The 19,318-nt window shown below is 48.8% G+C and overlaps 1 protein-coding gene across 4 annotated transcripts in view; it reads right to left on the minus strand.

Annotated features, from left to right (window-relative positions):
* Positions 1-19,318, minus strand: part of cdc42bpb (CDC42 binding protein kinase beta (DMPK-like)) — a 116,401-nt gene that overhangs the window by 24,108 nt on the left and 72,975 nt on the right. For all 4 annotated transcript variants that reach the window (XM_072462143.1, XM_072462146.1, XM_072462144.1 and 1 more), the window contains 4 exons: positions 15,778-15,883; positions 10,795-10,925; positions 5,822-5,961; positions 3,296-3,383 (listed from right to left, as the gene is read on the minus strand). In XM_072462143.1, the coding sequence (XP_072318244.1) occupies positions 3,296-3,383; positions 5,822-5,961; positions 10,795-10,925; positions 15,778-15,883 (465 nt within the window). The remainder of the gene's footprint in view (positions 1-3,295; positions 3,384-5,821; positions 5,962-10,794; positions 10,926-15,777; positions 15,884-19,318) is intronic.

Raw genomic sequence — 19,318 nt, forward strand, 5'->3', positions numbered from 1 at the left:
GCACAGAGGTCAGAGAGAGGGTCAAAGGTCAGAGAGAGGGTCAGACACCTGCACAGAGGTCAGAGAGAGGGTCAGAGGTCAGAGAGAGGGTCAGACACCTGCACAGAGGTCAGAGAGATGGTCAGAGGTCAGAGAGAGGGTCAGACACCTGCACAGAGGTCAGAGAGAGGGTCAGAGGTCAGAGAGAGGGTCAGACACCTGCACAGAGGTCAGAGAGAGGGTCAGAGGTCAGAGAGAGGGTCAGACACCTGCACAGAGGTCAGAGAGAGGGTCAGAGTTCAGAAAGAGGGTCAGACACCTGCACAGAGGTCAGAGAGAGGGTCAGAGGTCAGAGAGAGGGTCAGAGTTCAGAAAGAGGGTCAGACACCTGCAGAGAGGTCCGAGAGAGGGTCAGAGGTCAGAGAGAGGGTCAGAGGTCAGAGAGAGGGTCAGACACCTGCACAGAGGTCAGAGAGAGGGTCAGAGGTCAGAGAGAGGGTCAGACACCTGCACAGAGGTCAGAGAGAGGGTCAGGCATATGAACAGAGGTCAGAGAGAGGGTCAAAGGTCAAAAAGAGGGTCAGACACCTGCAAAGAGGTCAGAGAGAGGGTCAGAGGTCAGAGAGAGGGTCAGACACCTGCACAGAGGTCAGAGAGAGGGTCAGAGGTCAGTGAGAGGGTCAGACACCTGCACAGAGGTCAGAGAGAGGGTCAGAGGTCAGAGAGAGGGTCAGAGAGAGGGTCAGACACCTGCACAGAGGTCCGAGAGAGGGTCAGAGGTCAGAGAGAGGGTCAGACACCTGCAGAGAGGTCAGAGAGAGGGTCAGAGGTCAGAGAGAGGGTCATAAAGAGGGTCAGACACCTGCACAGAGGTCAGAGAGAGGGTCAGAGGTCATATAGAGGGTCAGAGGTCAGAGAGAGGGTCAGACACCTGCACAGAGGTCAGAGAGAGGGTCAGAGAGAGTGTCAGACACCTGCAGAGAGGTCCGAGAGAGGGTCAGAGGTCAGAGAGAGGGTCAGACACCTAAACAGAGGTCAGAGAGAGGGTCAGAGGTCAGAGAGAGGGTCAGACACCTGCACAGAGGTCAGAGAGAGGGTCAGCGGTCAGAAAGAGGGTCAGACACCTGCACAGAGGTCCGAGAGAGGGTCAGAGGTCAGAGAGAGGGTCAGACACCTGAACAGAGGTCCGAGAGAGGGTCAGAGGTCAGAGAGAGGGTCAGACACCTGCACAGAGGTCAGAGAGAGGGACAGAGGTCAGAGAGAGGGTCAGAGAGAGGGTCAGACACCCGCACAAAGGTCCGAGAGAGGGTCAGAGGTCAGAGAGAGGGTCAGACACCTGCAGAGAGGTCAGAGAGAGGGTCAGAGGTCAGAGAGAGGGTCAGAAAGAGGGTCAGACACCTGCACAGAGGTCAGAGAGAGGGTCAGAGGTCAGAGAGAGGGTCAAACACCTGCACAGAGTTCAGAGAGAGGGTCAGAGGTCAGAGAGAGGGTCAGACACCTGCACAGAGGTTAGAGAGGGTCAAAGGTCAGAGAGAGGGTCAGACACCTGCAGAGAGGTCAGAGAGGGGGTCAGAGGTCAGAGAGAGGGTCAGAAACCTGCACAGAGGTCAGAGAGAGGGTCAGACACCTGCACAGAGGTCAGAGAGAGGGTCAGAGGTCAGAGAGAGGGTCAGACACCTGCACAGAGGTCAGAGAGAGAGTCAGAGGTCAGAAAGAAGGTCAGACACAAGGTCATAAGATAACGAGGTCAGAGACCAGGACTAAAACGGGTCTAAAGCAGGTCTAAAGCAGGTCTAAAGCAGGACTAAAGAAGGACTAAAGCAGGTCTAAAGCAGAACTAAAGCAGGACTAAAGCAGGACTAAAGCGGGTCTAAAGCAGGACTAAAGCGGGACTAAAGCAGGTCTAAAGCAGGTCTAAAGCAGGACTAAAGCAGGTCGAAAGCGGGACTAAAGCGGGACTAAAGCAGGTCTAAAGCAGGACTAAAGCGGGACTAAAGCGGGACTAAAGCGGGTCTAAAGCGGGACTAAAGCAGGTCTAAAGCAGGACTAAAGCGGGACTAAAGCAGGTCTTAAGCAGGTCTAAAGCGGGACTAAAGCAGGTCTAAAGCAGGACTTAAGCAGGACTAAAGCGGGACTAAAGCAGGTCTTAAGCAGGTCTAAAGCGGGACTAAAGCGGGACTAAAGCAGGAGTAAAGCAGGACTAAAGCGGGTCAAAAGCGGGACTAAAGCGGGACTAAAGCAGGAGTAAAGCAGGATTAAAGCGGGTCTAAAGCGGGACTAAAGCGGGTCTAAAGCAGGACTAAAGAAGGACTAAAGCAGGACTAAAGCGGGTCTAAAGCGGGTCTAAAGCAGGACTAAAGAAGGACTAAAGCGGGACTAAAGCAGGTCTAAAGCAGGTCTAAAGCAGGACTAAAGCAGGACTAAAGCAGGTCTAAAGCAGAACTAAAGCAGGTCTAAAACAGGTCTAAAGCAGGACTAAAGCGGGTCTAAAGCGGGACTAAATCGGGACTAAAGCAGGACTAAAGCAGGTCTAAAGCAGGACTAAAGCAGGTCTAAAGCAGGACTAAAGCAGGTCTAAAGCCGGACTAAAGCAGGACTAAAGCGGGTCTAAAGCAGGACTAAAGCGGGTCTAAAGCGGGACTAAAGCAGGTCTAAAGCAGGTCTAAAGCAGGACTAAAGCAGGACTAAAGCAGGACTAAAGCTGGTCTAAAGCGGGACTAAAGCGGGACTAAAGCAGGTCTAAAGCAGGACTAAAGCAGGACTAAAGCGGGACTAAAGCGGGTCTAAAGCGGGACTAAAGCGGGACTAAAGCAGGACTAAAGCGGGTCTAAAGCGGGACTAAAGCAGGACTAAAGCGGGTCTAAAGCAGGACTAAAGAAGGACTAAAGCGGGACTAAAGCAGGACTAAAGCGGGTCTAAAGCGGGACTAAAGCGGGACTAAAGCGGGACTAAAGCGGGACTAAAGCGGGACTAAAGCAGGACTAAAGCGGGTCTAAAGCGGGACTAAAGCAGGACTAAAGCGGGTCTAAAGCGGGACTAAAGCAGGTCTAAAGCAGGTCTAAAGCAGGACTAAAGCAGGACTAAAGCAGGACTAAAGCTGGTCTAAAGCGGGACTAAAGCGGGACTAAAGCAGGTCTAAAGCAGGACTAAAGCGGGACTAAAGCAGGAGTAAAGCAGGACTAAAGCAGGACTAAAGCGGGACTAAAGCGGGTCTAAAGCAGGTCTAAAGCAGGACTAAAGCAGGACTAAAGCAGGACTAAAGCAGGACTAAAGCAGGACTAAAGCAGGACTAAAGAAGGACTAAAGAAGGACTCACCTGGACCTTGAAGATGCAGGGCACGTCTTTCCGAGGCGCATGAATCACATCTGAGGGAAGAACTGAGCAGACGGAGAAGAACTCGTCCCTGAAACGAGACCAGAACCAGGACTGAAGCAGGACTGTGCACCGGTCACCATGACGACCAAGTGACCGGCCAAACATGTCAATATGACCAATGGGCTGGACACACAGGGGGCGCCGTCTCCCTCCTGCATTCACTTCAGCCAATCAGAGAGTTTCTTTGTCACGTTTGTCTGATTTGATTAAACAAATGTCAAAAATGTGCTCCATGGACATTACAGTACCTGAGGCCCAGGACAAAGTCTACCTGAGGCCCAGGACATGGTCTGCCTGAGGTCCAGGACAAAGTCTACCTGAGGCCCAGGACAAAGTCTACCTGAGGCCCAGGACAAAGTCTACCTGAGGCCCAGGACATGGTCTGCCTGAGGTCCAGGACAAAGTCTACCTGAGGCCCAGGACAAAGTCTACCTGAGGCCCAGGACAAAGTCTACCTGAGGCCCAGGACATGGTCTGCCTGAGGCCCAGGACAAAGTCTTCCTGAGGTCCAGGACAAAGTACCTGAGGTCCAGGACAAAGTACCTGAGGTCCAGGACATGGTCTGCCTGAGGTCCAGGACATGGTCTGCCTGAGGCCCAGGACAAAGTCTTCCTGAGGTCCAGGACAAAGTCTACCTGAGGTTCAGGACAAAGTCTACCTGAGGTCCAGGACCAGGTCTACCTGAGGTCCAGGACAAAGTCTTCCTGAGGTCCAGGACAAAGTCTTCCTGAGGTCCAGGACAAAGTCTACCTGAGGTCCAGGACCAGGTCTACCTGAGGTCCAGGACAAAGTCTTCCTGAGGTCCAGGACAAAGTACCTGAGGTCCAGGACAAAGTCTACCTGAGGTCCAGGACAAAGTCTACCTGAGGTCCAGGACATGGTCTGCCTGAGGCCCAGGACAAAGTCTTCCTGAGGTCCAGGACAAAGTACCTGAGGTCCAGGACAAAGTACCTGAGGTCCAGGACATGGTCTGCCTGAGGTCCAGGACATGGTCTGCCTGAGGCCCAGGACAAAGTCTTCCTGAGGTCCAGGACAAAGTCTACCTGAGGTCCAGGACAAAGTCTACCTGAGGTCCAGGACCAGGTCTACCTGAGGTCCAGGACAAAGTCTTCCTGAGGTCCAGGACAAAGTACCTGAGGTCCAGGACAAAGTCTACCTGAGGTCCAGGACAAAGTCTACCTGAGGTCCAGGACATGGTCTGCCTGAGGCCCAGGACAAAGTCTTCCTGAGGTCCAGGACAAAGTCTACCTGAGGTCCAGGACCAGGTCTACCTGAGGTCCAGGACAAAGTCTACCTGAGGTCCAGGACATGGTCTGCCTGAGGCCCAGGACAAAGTCTACCTGAGGCCCAGGACAAAGTCTACCTGAGGCCCAGGACATGGTCTGCCTGAGGCCCAGGACAAAGTCTACCTGAGGCCCAGGACAAAGTCTACCTGAGGCCCAGGACAAAGTCTACCTGAGGCCCAGGACAAAGTCTACCTGAGGCCCAGGACATGGTCTGCCTGAGGTCCAGGACAAAGTCTACCTGAGGCCCAGGACATGGTCTGCCTGAGGTCCAGGACAAAGTACCTGAGGTCCAGGACATGGTCTGCCTGAGGTCCAGGACAAAGTACCTGAGGTCCAGGACAAAGTACCTGAGGTCCAGGACATGGTCTGCCTGAGGCCAAGGACAAAGTCTACCTGAGGTCCAGGACAAAGTCTACCTGAGGTCCAGGACATGGTCTGCCTGAGGCCCAGGACAAAGTCTTCCTGAGGTCCAGGACAAAGTACCTGAGGTCCAGGACAAAGTACCTGAGGTCCAGGACATGGTCTGACTGAGGCCCAGGACAAAGTCTACCTGAGGTCCAGGACAAAGTCTACCTGAGGTCCAGGACATGGTCTGCCTGAGGCCCAGGACAAAGTCTACCTGAGGTCCAGGACAAAGTCTACCTGAGGTCCAGGACATGGTCTGCCTGAGGCCCAGGACAAAGTCTTCCTGAGGTCCAGGACAAAGTACCTGAGGTCCAGGACAAAGTACCTGAGGTCCAGGACATGGTCTGCCTGAGGCCCAGGACAAAGTCTACCTGAGGTCCAGGACAAAGTCTACCTGAGGTCCAGGACATGGTCTGCCTGAGGCCCAGGACAAAGTCTTCCTGAGGTCCAGGACAAAGTACCTGAGGTCCAGGACAAAGTACCTGAGGTCCAGGACAAAGTACTTGAGGTCCAGGACTAAGTCTACCTGAGGTCCAGGACCAGGTCTACCTGAGGTCCAGGACTAAGTCTACCTGAGGTCCAGGACCAGGTCTACCTGAGGTCCAGGACAAAGTCTACCTGAGGTCAAGGACAACGTACCTGAGGTCCAGGACATGGTCTGCCTGAGGCCCAGGACAAAGTCTTCCTGAGGTCCAGGACGGAGTCTACCTGAGGTCCAGGACCAGGTCTACCTGAGGTCCAGGACAAAGTCTACCTAAGGTCCAGGACAAAGTACCTAAGGTCCAGGACGAGTGAGGCCGAGTTCCCGGGCTGAGTGGACTTTCCTTCTGGGACGTCGTAGAAAAACAAGCGACAGTCTGAGACCACGGCCCAGACTCTCTGCCAGCCTTTCTTCACTCCACTGGGTTTAGGCACCTGAGACGACAGAACCGGGTCAGAACAGGAACAGGGTCAGAACAGGGTCAGAACCAGCTCAGAACAGGGTCAAAACAGGGTCAGTACTGGGTCAGAACCTGGTCAGAACCGGGTCAGAACAGGGTCAGAACCGGGTCAGTACTGGGTCAGAACTGGGTCAGAACAGGGTCAGAACAGGGTCAGAACCGAGTCAGAACAGGGTCAGAACAGGGTCAGAACCGGGTCAGAACCGGGTCAGAACAGGGTGAGTACTGGGTCAGAACTGGGTCAGAACAGGGTCAGAACAGGGTCAGAACCGAGTCAGAACAGGGTCAGAACAGGGTCAGAACCGGGTCAGAACCGGGTCAGAACAGGGTCAGAACCGGGTCAGAACAGGGTCAGTACTGGGTCAGAACCGGGTCAGAACAGGGTCAGAACAGAGTCAGAACAGGGTCAGAACAGGGTCAGAACCGAGTCAGAACAGGGTCAGAACAGGGTCAGAACCGGGTCAGAACCGGGTCAGAACAGGGTCTGAACCAGGTCAGAACAAGCTCAGAACAGGGTCAGAACAGGGTCAGAACCGAGTCAGAACAGGGTCAGAACAGGGTCAAAACCGGGTCAGAACAGGGTCAGAACCGAGTCAGAACAGGGTCAGAACAGGGTCAGAACCAGGTCAGAACAGGGTCAGAACCAGATCAGAACAGGATCAAAACAGGGTCAGAACTGGGACAGAACAGGGTCAGAACTGGGTCAAAACAGGGTCAGTACTGGGTCAGAACCTGGTCAGAACCGGGTCAGAACCGGGTCAGAACAGGGTCAGAACAGGGTCAGTACCGAGTCAGAACAGGGTCAGAACAGGGTCAGAACCGGGTCAAAACAGGGTCAGAACCAGGTCAGAACAGGGTCAGAACCAGATCAGAACCGGGTCAGAACCGGGTCAGAACAGGGTCAGAACCAGGTCAGAACAAGTTCAGAACAGGGTCAGAACAGGGTCAGAACCGAGTCAGAACAGGGTCAGAACAGGGTCAGAACCGGGTCAGAACAGGGTCAAAACCGGGTCAGAACAGGGTCAGAACCGAGTCAGAACAGGGTCAGAACAGGGTCAGAACCGGGTCAGAACAGGGTCAGAACCAGGGTCAGAACCAGATCAGAACAGGATCAAAACAGGGTCAGAACTGGGACAGAACAGGGTCAGAACTGGGTCAAAACAGGGTCAGTACTGGGTCAGAACCTGGTCAGAACCGGGTCAGAACCGGGTCAGAACAGGGTCAGAACAGGGTCAGTACTGGGTCAGAACTGGGTCAGAACAGGGTCAGAACCGGGTCAGAACCAGGTCAGAACAAGCTCAGAACCGGGTCAGAACAGGGTCAAAACCGGGTCAGAACAGGGTCAGAACTGAGTCAGAACAGGGTCAGAACAGGGTCAGAACAGGGTCAGAACCAGGTCAGAACTTGGTCAGAACAGGGTAAGAACCGGGTCAGAACAGGGTCAGGCCCAGATCAGAACAGGGTCAGAACCAGCTCAGAACAGGGTCAGAACAGGGTCAGAACCGAGTCAGAACAGGGTCAGAACAGGAACAGGGTCAGATCAGGGTCAGAACTGGGTCAGAACCGAGTCAGAATTAGGTCAGAACAGGATTAGAACAGGGTCAAAACCGGGTCAGAACAGGGTCAGAACCGAGTCAGAACTGGGACAGAACAGGGTCAGAACAGGGTCAGTACTGGGTCAGAACCTGGTCAGAACCGGGTCAGAACAGGGTCAGAACCGAGTCAGAACAGGGTCAGAACAGGGTCAGAACCAGGTCAGAACAGGGTCAGAACAGGGTTAGAACTTGGTCAGAACAGGGTCAGAACCGGGTCAGGCCCAGATCAGAACAGGGTCAGAACCAGCTCAGAACAGGATCAGAACAGGAACAGGGTCAGATCAGGGTCAGAACTGGGTCAGAACTGGGTCGGAACAGGGTCAGAACCGGGTCAGAACAGGGTCAGAACAGAGTCAGAACAGGGTCAGAACTGAGTGAGAACAGGGTCAGAACAGGGTCAGAACTGGGTCAGAACCAAGTCAGAACAGGGTCAGAACAGGGTTAGAACAGGGTCAGAACAGGGTCAAAACTGGGTAATAACAGGGTCAGAACAGGGTCAGATCCGAGTCAGAACAGGGTCAGAACCGGGTAAGAACAGGGTCAGAACTGGGTCAGAACTGGGTCAGAACAGGGTCAGAACTGGGTCAGAACAGGGTCAGAACCAGATCAGAACAGGGTCAGAACAGGGTCAGAACCGAGTCAGAATAGGGTCAGAACTGGGACAGAACAGGGTCAGAACTGGGTTAGAACAGGGTCAGAACTGGGTCAGAACAGGGTCAGAACAGGGTTAGAACAGGGTCAGAACTGAGTCAGAACAGGGTCAGAACAGGGTCAGACCAAGGTCAGAACTGGGTCAGAACAGAGTATGAACAGGGTCAGAACAGGGTCAGAGCAGAGTCAGAACAGGGTCAGAACAGGGAGAGAACAGGGTCAGAACTGGGTCAGAACAGGGTCAGAACCGAGTCAGAACAGGGTCAGAACCAGGTCAGAACCAGGTCAGAACCAGGTCAGAACAGGGTCAGAACTGGGTCAGAACAGGGTCAGAACAGTCAGAACAGAGTCAGAACTGGGTCAGAACAGGGTCAGAACAGGGTTAGAACCGAGTCAGAATCAAGTCAGAACAGGGTCAGAACAGGGTCAGAACTGGGTCAGAACAGGGTCAGAACAGGGTCAGAACTGGGTCATAACAGGGTCAGAACAGGGTCAGAACCGGGTCAGAACAGAGTCAGAATAAAGTCAGAACAGGGTCAGAACAGGGTTAGAACTTGGTCAGAACAGGGTCAGAACCGGGTCAGGCCCAGATCAGAACAGGGTCAGAACCAGCTCAGAACAGGGTCAGAACCAGCTCAGAACAGGGTCAGAACAGGAACAGGGTCAGATCAGGGTCAGAACTGGGTCAGAACTGGGTCGGAACAGGGTCAGAACCGGGTCAGAACAGGGTCAGAACTGAGTCAGAACAGGGTCAGAACTGGGTCAGAACCAAGTCAGAACAGGGTCAGAACAGGGTTAGAACAGGGTCAGAACAGGGTCAAAACTGGGTAATAACAGGGTCAGAACAGGGTCAGAACCGAGTCAGAACAGGGTCAGAACCGGGTAAGAACAGGGTCAGAACTGGGTCAGAACAGGGTCAGAACCAGATCAGAACAGGGTCAGAACCGAGTCAGAATAGGGTCAGAACTGGGACAGAACAGGGTCAGAACAGGGTCAGAACTGGGTTAGAACAGGGTCAGAACTGGGTCAGAACAGGGTCATAACAGGGTTAGAACAGAGTCAGAATAAAGTCAGAACTGGGTCAGAACAGAGTCAGAACAGAGTCAGAACTGGGTCATAACAGGGTCAGAACAGGGTCAGAACCGGGTCAGAACAGAGTCAGAACAGGGTCAGAACCGGGTCAGAACAGAGTCAGAACAGGGTCAGAACTGGGTCAGAACAGAGTCAGAACCGGGTCAGAACAGAGTCAGAATAAAGTCATAACAGGGTCATAACAGGGTCAGAACAGGGTCAGAATAAAGTCAGAACTGGGTCAGAACAGAGTCAGAACTGGGTCATAACAGGGTCAGAACTGGGTCAGAACAGAGTCAGAACCGGGTCAGAACAGAGTCAGAATAAAGTCATAACAGGGTCATAACAGGGTCAGAACAGAGTCAGAACTGGGTCATAACAGGGTCAGAACTGGGTCAGAACAGAGTCAGAACCGGGTCAGAACAGAGTCAGAATAAAGTCATAACAGGGTCATAACAGGGTCAGAACAGGGTCAGAATAAAGTCAGAACTGGGTCAGAACAGAGTCAGAACTGGGTCATAACAGGGTCAGAACTGGGTCAGAACAGAGTCAGAACCGGGTCAGAACAGAGTCAGAATAAAGTCAGAACAGGGTCATAACAGGGTCAGAACAGGGTCAGAATAAAGTCAGAACTGGGTCAGAACAGAGTCAGAACTGGGTCATAACAGGGTCAGAACCGGGTCAGAACCGGGTCAGAACAGAGTCATAACAGGGTCAGAACAGGGTCAGAACCGGGTCAGAACAGAGTCAGAACAGGGTCAGAACTGGGTCAGAACAGAGTCAGAACCGGGTCAGAACAGAGTCAGAATAAAGTCAGAACAGGGTCATAACAGGGTCAGAACAGAGTCAGAACTGGGTCATAACAGGGTCAGAACCGGGTCAGAACAGAGTCAGAATAAAGTCAGAACTGGGTCAGAACAGGGTCAGAACTGGGTCATAACAGGGTCAGAACAGAGTCAGAACTGGGTCATAACAGGGTCAGAACAGGGTCAGAATAAAGTCAGAACTGGGTCAGAACTGGGTCAGAACATAGTCAGAACTGGGTCATAACAGGGTCAGAACAGGGTCAGAACCGGGTCAGAACAGAGTCAGAACAGGGTCAGAACCGGGTCAGAACAGAGTCAGAATAAAGTCAGAACTGGGTCAGAACAGGGTCAGAACTGGGTCATAACAGGGTCAGAACAGAGTCAGAACTGGGTCATAACAGGGTCAGAACAGGGTCAGAACTGGGTCAGAACAGAGTCAGAATAAAGTCAGAACTGGGTCAGAACAGAGTCAGAACCGGGTCAGAACAGAGTCAGAATAAAGTCAGAACAGGGTCATAACAGGGTCAGAACAGAGTCAGAACCGGGTCAGAACAGAGTCAGAACAGGGTCAGAACAGGGTTAGAACAGAGTCAGAACCGGGTCAGAACTGGGTCAGAACAGGGTCAGAACTGGGTCAGAACAGGGTTAGAACAGAGTCAGAACCGGGACCTGGTCAGGACTCACCCGGACATAGCCTTTGTAGGCGGTGCCGATGCCCCTCTGGATGTCGACGCCCGCCGGCCTCAGCTCCGTAGGGATTGGACAGATCTGAGGGGCGTGGTCTCGGCAGGTCACATGACACACGAACGAACACACTAAAAATATAAAAATAAAATCAATCAAAAATTAATAACCCTAAGAAGGTCTAAAGCAGGACTAAAGCAGGACTAAAGCAGGACTAAAGCAGGACTAAAGCAGGTCTAAAGCAGGTCTAAAGCAGGACTAAAGCAGGACTAAAGCAGGTCTAAAGCAGGTCTAAAGCAGGACTAAAGCAGGTCTAAAGCAGGTCTAAAGCAGGACTAAAGCAGGACTAAAGCAGGACTAAAGCAGGACTAAAGCAGGAGTAAAGCAGGACTAAAGCAGGACTAAAGCAGGACTAAAGCAGGAGTAAAGCAGGTCTAAAGCAGGACTAAAGCAGGTCTAAAGCAGGACTAAAGCAGGACTAAAGCAGGTCTAAAGCAGGACTAAAGCAGGTCTAAAGCAGGACTAAAGCAGGACTAAAGCAGGACTAAAGCAGGTCTAAAGCAGGTCTAAAGCAGGACTAAAGCAGGACTAAAGCAGGAGTAAAGCAGGACTAAAGCAGGACTAAAGCAGGACTAAAGCAGGACTAAAGCAGGAGTAAAGCAGGTCTAAAGCAGGACTAAAGCAGGACTAAAGCAGGACTAAAGCAGGACTAAAGCAGGAGTAAAGCAGGACTAAAGCAGGACTAAAGCAGGACTAAAGCAGGAGTAAAGCAGGACTAAAGCAGGACTAAAGCAGGACTAAAGCAGGACTAAAGCAGGTCTAAAGCAGGACTAAAGCAGGACTAAAGCAGGACTAACGCAGGACTAAAGCAGGAGTAAAGCAGGACTAAAGCAGGACTAAAGCAGGACTAAAGCAGGAGTAAAGCAGGTCTAAAGCAGGAGTAAAGCAGGTCTAAAGCAGGACTAAAGCAGGACTAAAGCAGGACTAAAGCAGGAGTAAAGCAGGAGTAAAGCAGGTCTAAAGCAGGACTAAAGCAGGACTAAAGCAGGACTAAAGCAGGACTAAAGCAGGTCTAAAGCAGGACTAAAGCAGGACTAAAGCAGGAGTAAAGCAGGTCTAAAGCAGGACTAAAGCAGGACTAAAGCAGGACTAACGCAGGACTAAAGCAGGAGTAAAGCAGGACTAAAGCAGGACTAAAGCAGGAGTAAAGCAGGTCTAAAGCAGGAGTAAAGCAGGTCTAAAGCAGGACTAAAGCAGGACTAAAGCAGGAGTAAAGCAGGAGTAAAGCAGGTCTAAAGCAGGAGTAAAGCAGGACTAAAGCAGGACTAAAGCAGGACTAAAGCAGGACTAAAGCAGGTCTAAAGCAGGACTAAAGCAGGACTAAAGCAGGACTAAAGCAGGAGTAAAGCAGGACTAAAGCAGGACTAAAGCAGGACTAAAGCAGGAGTAAAGCAGGACTAAAGCAGGACTAAAGCAGGACTAAAGCAGGAGTAAAGCAGGACTAAAGCAGGACTAAAGCAGGAGTAAAGCAGGTCTAAAGCAGGACTAAAGCAGGACTAAAGCAGGACTAACGCAGGACTAAAGCAGGAGTAAAGCAGGACTAAAGCAGGAGTAAAGTAGGTCTAAAGCAGGAGTAAAGCAGGTCTAAAGCAGGACTAAAGCAGGACTAAAGCAGGACTAAAGCAGGAGTAAAGCAGGAGTAAAGCAGGTCTAAAGCAGGACTAAAGCAGGACTAAAGCAGGAGTAAAGCAGGACTAAAGCAGGACTAAAGCAGGAGTAAAGCAGGTCTAAAGCAGGACTAAAGCAGGTCTAAAGCAGGACTAAAGCAGGACTAAAGCAGGTTTAAAGCAGGTCTAAAGCAGGACAAAAGCAGGACTAAAGAGGGTCTAAAGCAGGTCTAAAGCGGGTCTGAAGCAGGTCTAAAGCAGGTCTAAAGCAGGACAAAAGCAGGTCTAAAGCAGGACTAAAGCAGGACAAAAGCAGGACTAAAGTAGGTCTAAAGCAGGTCTAAAGCAGGACTAACGCAGGACTAAAGCAGGAGTAAAGCAGGACTAAAGCAGGACTAAAGCAGGACTAAAGCAGGAGTAAAGCAGGTCTAAAGCAGGAGTAAAGCAGGTCTAAAGCAGGACTAAAGCAGGACTAAAGCAGGACTAAAGCAGGAGTAAAGCAGGAGTAAAGCAGGTCTAAAGCAGGACTAAAGCAGGACTAAAGCAGGACTAAAGCAGGACTAAAGCAGGTCTAAAGCAGGACTAAAGCAGGTCTAAAGCAGGACTAAAGCAGGACTAAAGCAGGAGTAAAGCAGGTCTAAAGCAGGACTAAAGCAGGACTAAAGCAGGACTAACGCAGGACTAAAGCAGGAGTAAAGCAGGACTAAAGCAGGACTAAAGCAGGACTAAAGCAGGTCTAAAGCAGGAGTAAAGCAGGTCTAAAGCAGGTCTAAAGCAGGACTAAAGCAGGACTAAAGCAGGACTAAAGCAGGACTAAAGCAGGACTAAAGCAGGAGTAAAGCAGGACTAAAGCAGGAGTAAAGCAGGTCTAAAGCAGGACTAAAGCAGGACTAAAGCAGGACTAACGCAGGACTAAAGCAGGAGTAAAGCAGGACTAAAGCAGGACTAAAGCAGGAGTAAAGTAGGTCTAAAGCAGGAGTAAAGCAGGTCTAAAGCAGGACTAAAGCAGGACTAAAGCAGGACTAAAGCAGGAGTAAAGCAGGAGTAAAGCAGGTCTAAAGCAGGACTAAAGCAGGACTAAAGCAGGAGTAAAGCAGGACTAAAGCAGGACTAAAGCAGGAGTAAAGCAGGTCTAAAGCAGGACTAAAGCAGGTCTAAAGCAGGACTAAAGCAGGACTAAAGCAGGACTAAAGCAGGTTTAAAGCAGGTCTAAAGCAGGACAAAAGCAGGACTAAATAGGGTCTAAAGCAGGTCTAAAGCGGGTCTGAAGCAGGTCTAAAGCAGGTCTAAAGCAGGACAAAAGCAGGTCTAAAGCAGGACTAAAGCAGGACAAAAGCAGGACTAAAGTAGGTCTAATGCAGGTCTAAAGCAGGTCTAAAGCAGGACTAAAGCAGGACTAAAGCAGGACTAAAGCAGGACTAAAGCAGGTCTAAAGCAGGACTAAAGCGGGTCTAAAGCAGGACAAAAGCAGGTCTAAAGCAGGACAAAAGCAGGACTAAAGCAGGTCTAAAGCAGGTCTAAAGCAGGATTAAAGCAGGACTAAAGCAGGACTAAAGCGGCACTAAAGCAGGACTAAAGCAGGTCTAAAGCAGGACTAAAGCGGGTCCAAAGCAGGTCTAAAGCGGGTCTAAAGCAGGACTAAAGCGGGTCTAAAGCGGGTCTCAAGCAGGTCTAAAGCAGGACAAAAGCAGGACTAAAGCAGGTCTAAAGCAGGACTAAAGCAGGTCTAAAGCAGGTCTAAAGCAGGTCTAAAGCAGGAAAAAAGCAGGACTAAAGCAGGTCTAAAGCAGGATTAAAGCAGGACTCAAGCAGGACTAAAGCGGGTCTAAAGCAGGACTAAAGCGGGTCTAAAGCGGGTCTAAAGCAGGAGTAAAGCAGGTCTAAAGCAGGACTAAAGCAGGACTAAAGCAGGAGTAAAGCAGGTCTAAAGCAGGACTAAAGCAGGACTAAAGCAGGAGTAAAGCAGGTCTAAAGCAGGACTAAAGCAGGACTAAAGCAGGTCTAAAGCAGGTCTAAAGCAGGACTAAAGCAGGACTAAAGCAGGACTAAAGCAGGACTAAAGCAGGACTAAAAGCAGGAGTAAAGCAGGACTAAAGCAGGAGTAAAGCAGGACTAAAGCAGGTCTAAAGCAGGACTAAAGCAGGAGTAAAGCAGGACTAAAGCAGGACTAAAGCAGGACTAAAGCAGGAGTAAAGCAGGTCTAAAGCAGGACTAAAGCAGGTCTAAAGCAGGACTAAAGCAGGACTAAAGCAGGACTAAAGCAGGTTTAAAGCAGGACTAAAGAGGGTCTAAAGCAGGTCTAAAGCGGGTCTGAAGCAGGACTAAAGCAGGTCTAAAGTAGGTCTAAAGCAGGTCTAAAGCAGGTCTAAAGCAGGACAAAAGCAGGTCTAAAGCAGGATTAAAGCAGGACTAAAGCAGGACTAAAGCAGGACAAAAGCAGGACTAAAGTAGGTCTAAAGCAGGTCTAAAGCAGGTCTAAAGCAGGACAAAAGCAGGTCCAAAGCAGGACTAAAGCAGGACTAAAGCAGGACTAAAGCAGGACTAAAGCAGGACTAAAGCAGGTCTAAAGCAGGACTAAAGCGGGTCTAAAGCAGGACAAAAGCAGGTCTAAAGCAGGACAAAAGCAGGACTAAAGCAGGTCTAAAGCAGGTCTAAAGCAGGATTAAAGCAGGACTAAAGCAGGACTAAAGCGGCACTAAAGCAGGACTAAAGCAGGTCTAAAGCAGGACTAAAGCGGGTCTAAAGCAGGACTAAAGCAGGTCTAAAGCAGGTCTAAAGCAGGTCTAAAGCAGGACAAAAGCAGGACTAAAGCAGGTCTAAAGCAGGACTAAAGCGGGTCTAAAGCGGGTCTAAAGCAGGATTAAAGCAGGTCTAAAGCAGGACTAAAGCAGGACTCAAGCAGGACTAAAGCGGGTCTAAAGCAGGACTAAAGCGGGACTAAAGCAGGACTAAAGCAGGTCTAAAGCGGGTCTAAAGCAGGACTAAAGCGGGTCTAAAGCAGGTCTAAAGCAGGACTAAAGCGGGTCTAAAGCGGGTCTCAAGCAGGTCTAAAGCAGGACAAAAGCAGGACTAAAGCAGGTCTAAAGCAGGACTAAAGCAGGTCTAAAGCAGGACAAAAGCAGGACTAAAGCAGGACAAAAGCAGGACTAAAGCAGGTCTAAAGCAGGTCTAAAGCAGGACAAAATCAGGACTAAAGCAGGTCTAAAGCAGGACTAAAGCGGGTCTAAAGCGGGTCTAAAGCAGGACTAAAGCGGGTCTAAAGCGGGTCTAAAGCGGGTCTAAAGCGTGTCTAAAGCGGATCTAAACCCGGTCTCACCCTCGCAGCCGTAGCCCTGTCGGGTCAGGCCGGTCATCACAGCGCTGCAGTGGCTACATTGAGGAGGAGAACTGAAGGTTTTGATGCTGAGTTGATGAGCGCGAGGCTGGAACAAGAAACACAAACACTGAGGGCTTGAACTGTGCGCCGCACCGTCAGGGGGCATGAAACCAGCGTGTGCAGTCAAAGGAAAGATGAAGAAATATGTTTCAGAGAAATTATATGAATAGGCTATTTTATTTGTTTTACTTTACTTTGTGGCAAAATTAAAAAACATTGAAAATGTGATGTTCAAATGAATGTTAAAGGTCCAATATCATTAAAAGACCCATATCATTAAAGGACCAATGTCATTAAAGGTCCCATATCATTAAAGGACCAATGTCATTAAAGGTCCCATATCATTAAAGGACCAATGTCATTAAAGGTCCCATATCATTAAAGGACCCATGTCATTAAAGGATCCATGTCATTAAAGGACCCATGTCATTAAAGGTCCCATATCATTAAAGGACCCATGTCATTAAAGGATCCATGTCATTAAAGGACCCATGTCATTAAAGGTCCCATATCATTAAAGGACCCATGTCATTAAAGGACCCATGTCATTAAAGGACCCATGTCATTAAAGGTCCCATATCATTAAAGGACCCATGTCATTAAAGGACCCATGTCATTAAAGGACCCATGTCATTAAAGGTCCCATATCATTAAAGGACCCATGTCATTAAAGGATCCATGTCTTTAAAGGACCCATGTCATTAAAGGTCCCATATCATTAAAGGACCAATGTCATTAAAGGTCCCATATCATTAAAGGACCCATGTCATTAAAGGATCCATGTCATTAAAGGACCCATATCATTAAAGGACCCATGTTATTAAAGGTCCCATATCATTAAAGGACCCATGTCATTAAAGGATCCATGTCATTAAAGGACCCATGTCATTAAAGGTCCCATATCATTAAAGGACCCATGTCATTAAAGGATCCATGTCATTAAAGGACCCATGTCATTAAAGGTCCCATATCATTAAAGGACCCATGTCATTAAAGGACCCATGTCATTAAAGGACCCATGTCATTAAAGGTCCCATATCATTAAAGGACCCATGTCATTAAAGGACCCATGTCATTAAAGGACCCATGTCATTAAAGGTCCCATATCATTAAAGGACCCATGTCATTAAAGGATCCATGTCTTTAAAGGACCCATGTCATTAAAGGTCCCATATCATTAAAGGACCCATGTCATTAAAGGACCCATGTCATTAAAGGTCTCATGTCATTAAAGGTCCCATATCATTAAAGGACCCATATCATTAAAGGACCCATGTCATTAAAGGACCCATGTCATTAAAGGACCCATATCATTAAAGGACCCATATCATTAAAGGATCCATGTCTTTAAAGGACCCATGTCATTAAAGGTCCCATATCATTAAAGAACCCATGTTATTAAAGGTCCCATGTCATTAAAGGTCCCATGTCATTAAAGGTAAAGGTCCCATATCATTAAAGGACCCATATCATTAAAGGACCCATGTCATTAAAGGTCCCATGTTATTAAAGGGCCCATATCATTAAAGAACCCATGTTATTAAAGGTCCCATGTCATTAAAGGTCCCATGTCATTAAGGGACCCTTGTCATTAAAGGTCCCATATCATTAAAGGTCCCATGTCATTAAAGGTCCCATATCATTAAAGGACCCATGTCATTAAAGGTCCCATGTCATTAAAAGTAAAGGTCCCATGTCATTAAAGGACCCATATCATTAAAGGTCCCATGTCATTAAAGGACCCATGTCATTAAAGGACCCATATCATTAAAGTCCCATGTCTTTTAAAGGACCCATATCATTAAAGGTCCCATGTCATTAAAGGACCCGTGTCATTAAAGGTCCCATATCATTAAAGGTCCCATGTCATTAAAGGTCCCATGTCATTAAAGGTAAAGGTCCCATGTCATTAAAGGACCCATATCATTAAAGGTCCCATATCATTAAAGGTCCCATGTCATTAAAGGTCCCATATCATTAAAGGTCCCATGTCATTAAAGGTCCTATGTCATTAAAGGTAAAGGTCCCATGTCATTAAAGGACCCATGTCATTAAAGGTCCCATATCATTAAAGGTCCCATGTCATTAAAGGTCCCATGTCATTAAAGGTAAAGGTCCCATGTCATTAAAGGACCCATATCATTAAAGGTCCCATATCATTAAAGGTCCCATGTCATTAAAGGTCCCATATCATTAAAGGTCCCATGTCATTAAAGGTCCTATGTCATTAAAGGTAAAGGTCCCATGTCATTAAGGGACCCTTGTCATTAAAGGTCCCATATCATTAAAGGTCCCATGTCATTAAAGATCCCATGTCATTAAAGGTCCCATGTCATTAAAGGTCCCATGTCATTAAAGGTCCCATGTCATTAAAAGTAAAGGTCCCATGTCATTAAAGGTCCCATGTCATTAAAGGTAAAGGTCCCATGTCATTAAATGACCCATGTCATTAAAGGACCCATATCATTAAAGGTCCCATGTCATTAAAGGTCCCATGTCATTAAAGGTAAAGGTCCCATGTCATTAAAGGTCCCATGTCATTAAAGGACCCATATCATTAAAGGTCCCATGTCATTAAAGGACCCATATCATTAAAGGTCCCATGTCATTAAAGGTACCATGTCATTAAAGGACCCATATCATTAAAGGTCCCATATCATTAAAGGTCCCATGTCATTAAAGGTCCCATGTCATTAAAGGTAAAGGTCCCATGTCATTAAAGGACCCATGTCATTAAAGGACCCATGTCATTAAAGGTCCCATGTCATTAAAGGTCCCATGTCATTAAAGGTAAAGGTCCCATGTCATTAAGGGACCCTTGTCATTAAAAGTCCCATATCATTAAAGGTCCCATGTCATTAAAGGTCTCATATCATTAAAGGTCCCATGTCATTAAAGGACCCATATCATTAAAGGACCCATGTCATTAAAGGTCCCATGTCATTAAAGGACCCATGTCATTAAAGGTCCCATGTTATTAAAGGTCCCATATCATTAAAGGACCCATGTCATTAAAGGTCCCATGTCATTAAAGGTCCCATGTCATTTAAGGTAAAGGTCCCATGTCATTAAAGGTCCCATATCATTAAAGGTCCCATGTCATTAAAGGTCCCATGTCATTAAAGGTAAAGGTCCCTTGTCTTTAAAGGTCCCATATCATTAAAGGTCCCATGTCATTAAAGGTCCCATATCATTAAAGGTCCCATGTCATTAAAGGTCCCATATCATTAAAGGTCCCATGTCATTAAAGGTCCCATATCATTAAAGGTCCCATGTCATTAAAGGTCCCATATCATTAAAGGTCCCATGTCATTAAAGGTCCCATATCATTAAAGGTCCCATGTCATTAAAGGTCCCATATCATTAAAGGTCCCATGTCATTAAAGGTCCCATGTCATTAAAGGTCCCATGTCATTAAAGGTAAAGGTCCCTTGTCATTAAAGGTCCCATGTCATTAAAGGTCCCATGTCATTAAAGGTCC

This window comes from Eucyclogobius newberryi, unplaced genomic scaffold (genome assembly GCF_026437365.1).
Source record: "Eucyclogobius newberryi isolate DKJ021-1_F unplaced genomic scaffold, fEucNew1.0.hap1 SCAF_38, whole genome shotgun sequence".
NCBI classification, from domain to species: Eukaryota; Metazoa; Chordata; class Actinopteri; order Gobiiformes; family Gobiidae; genus Eucyclogobius; species Eucyclogobius newberryi.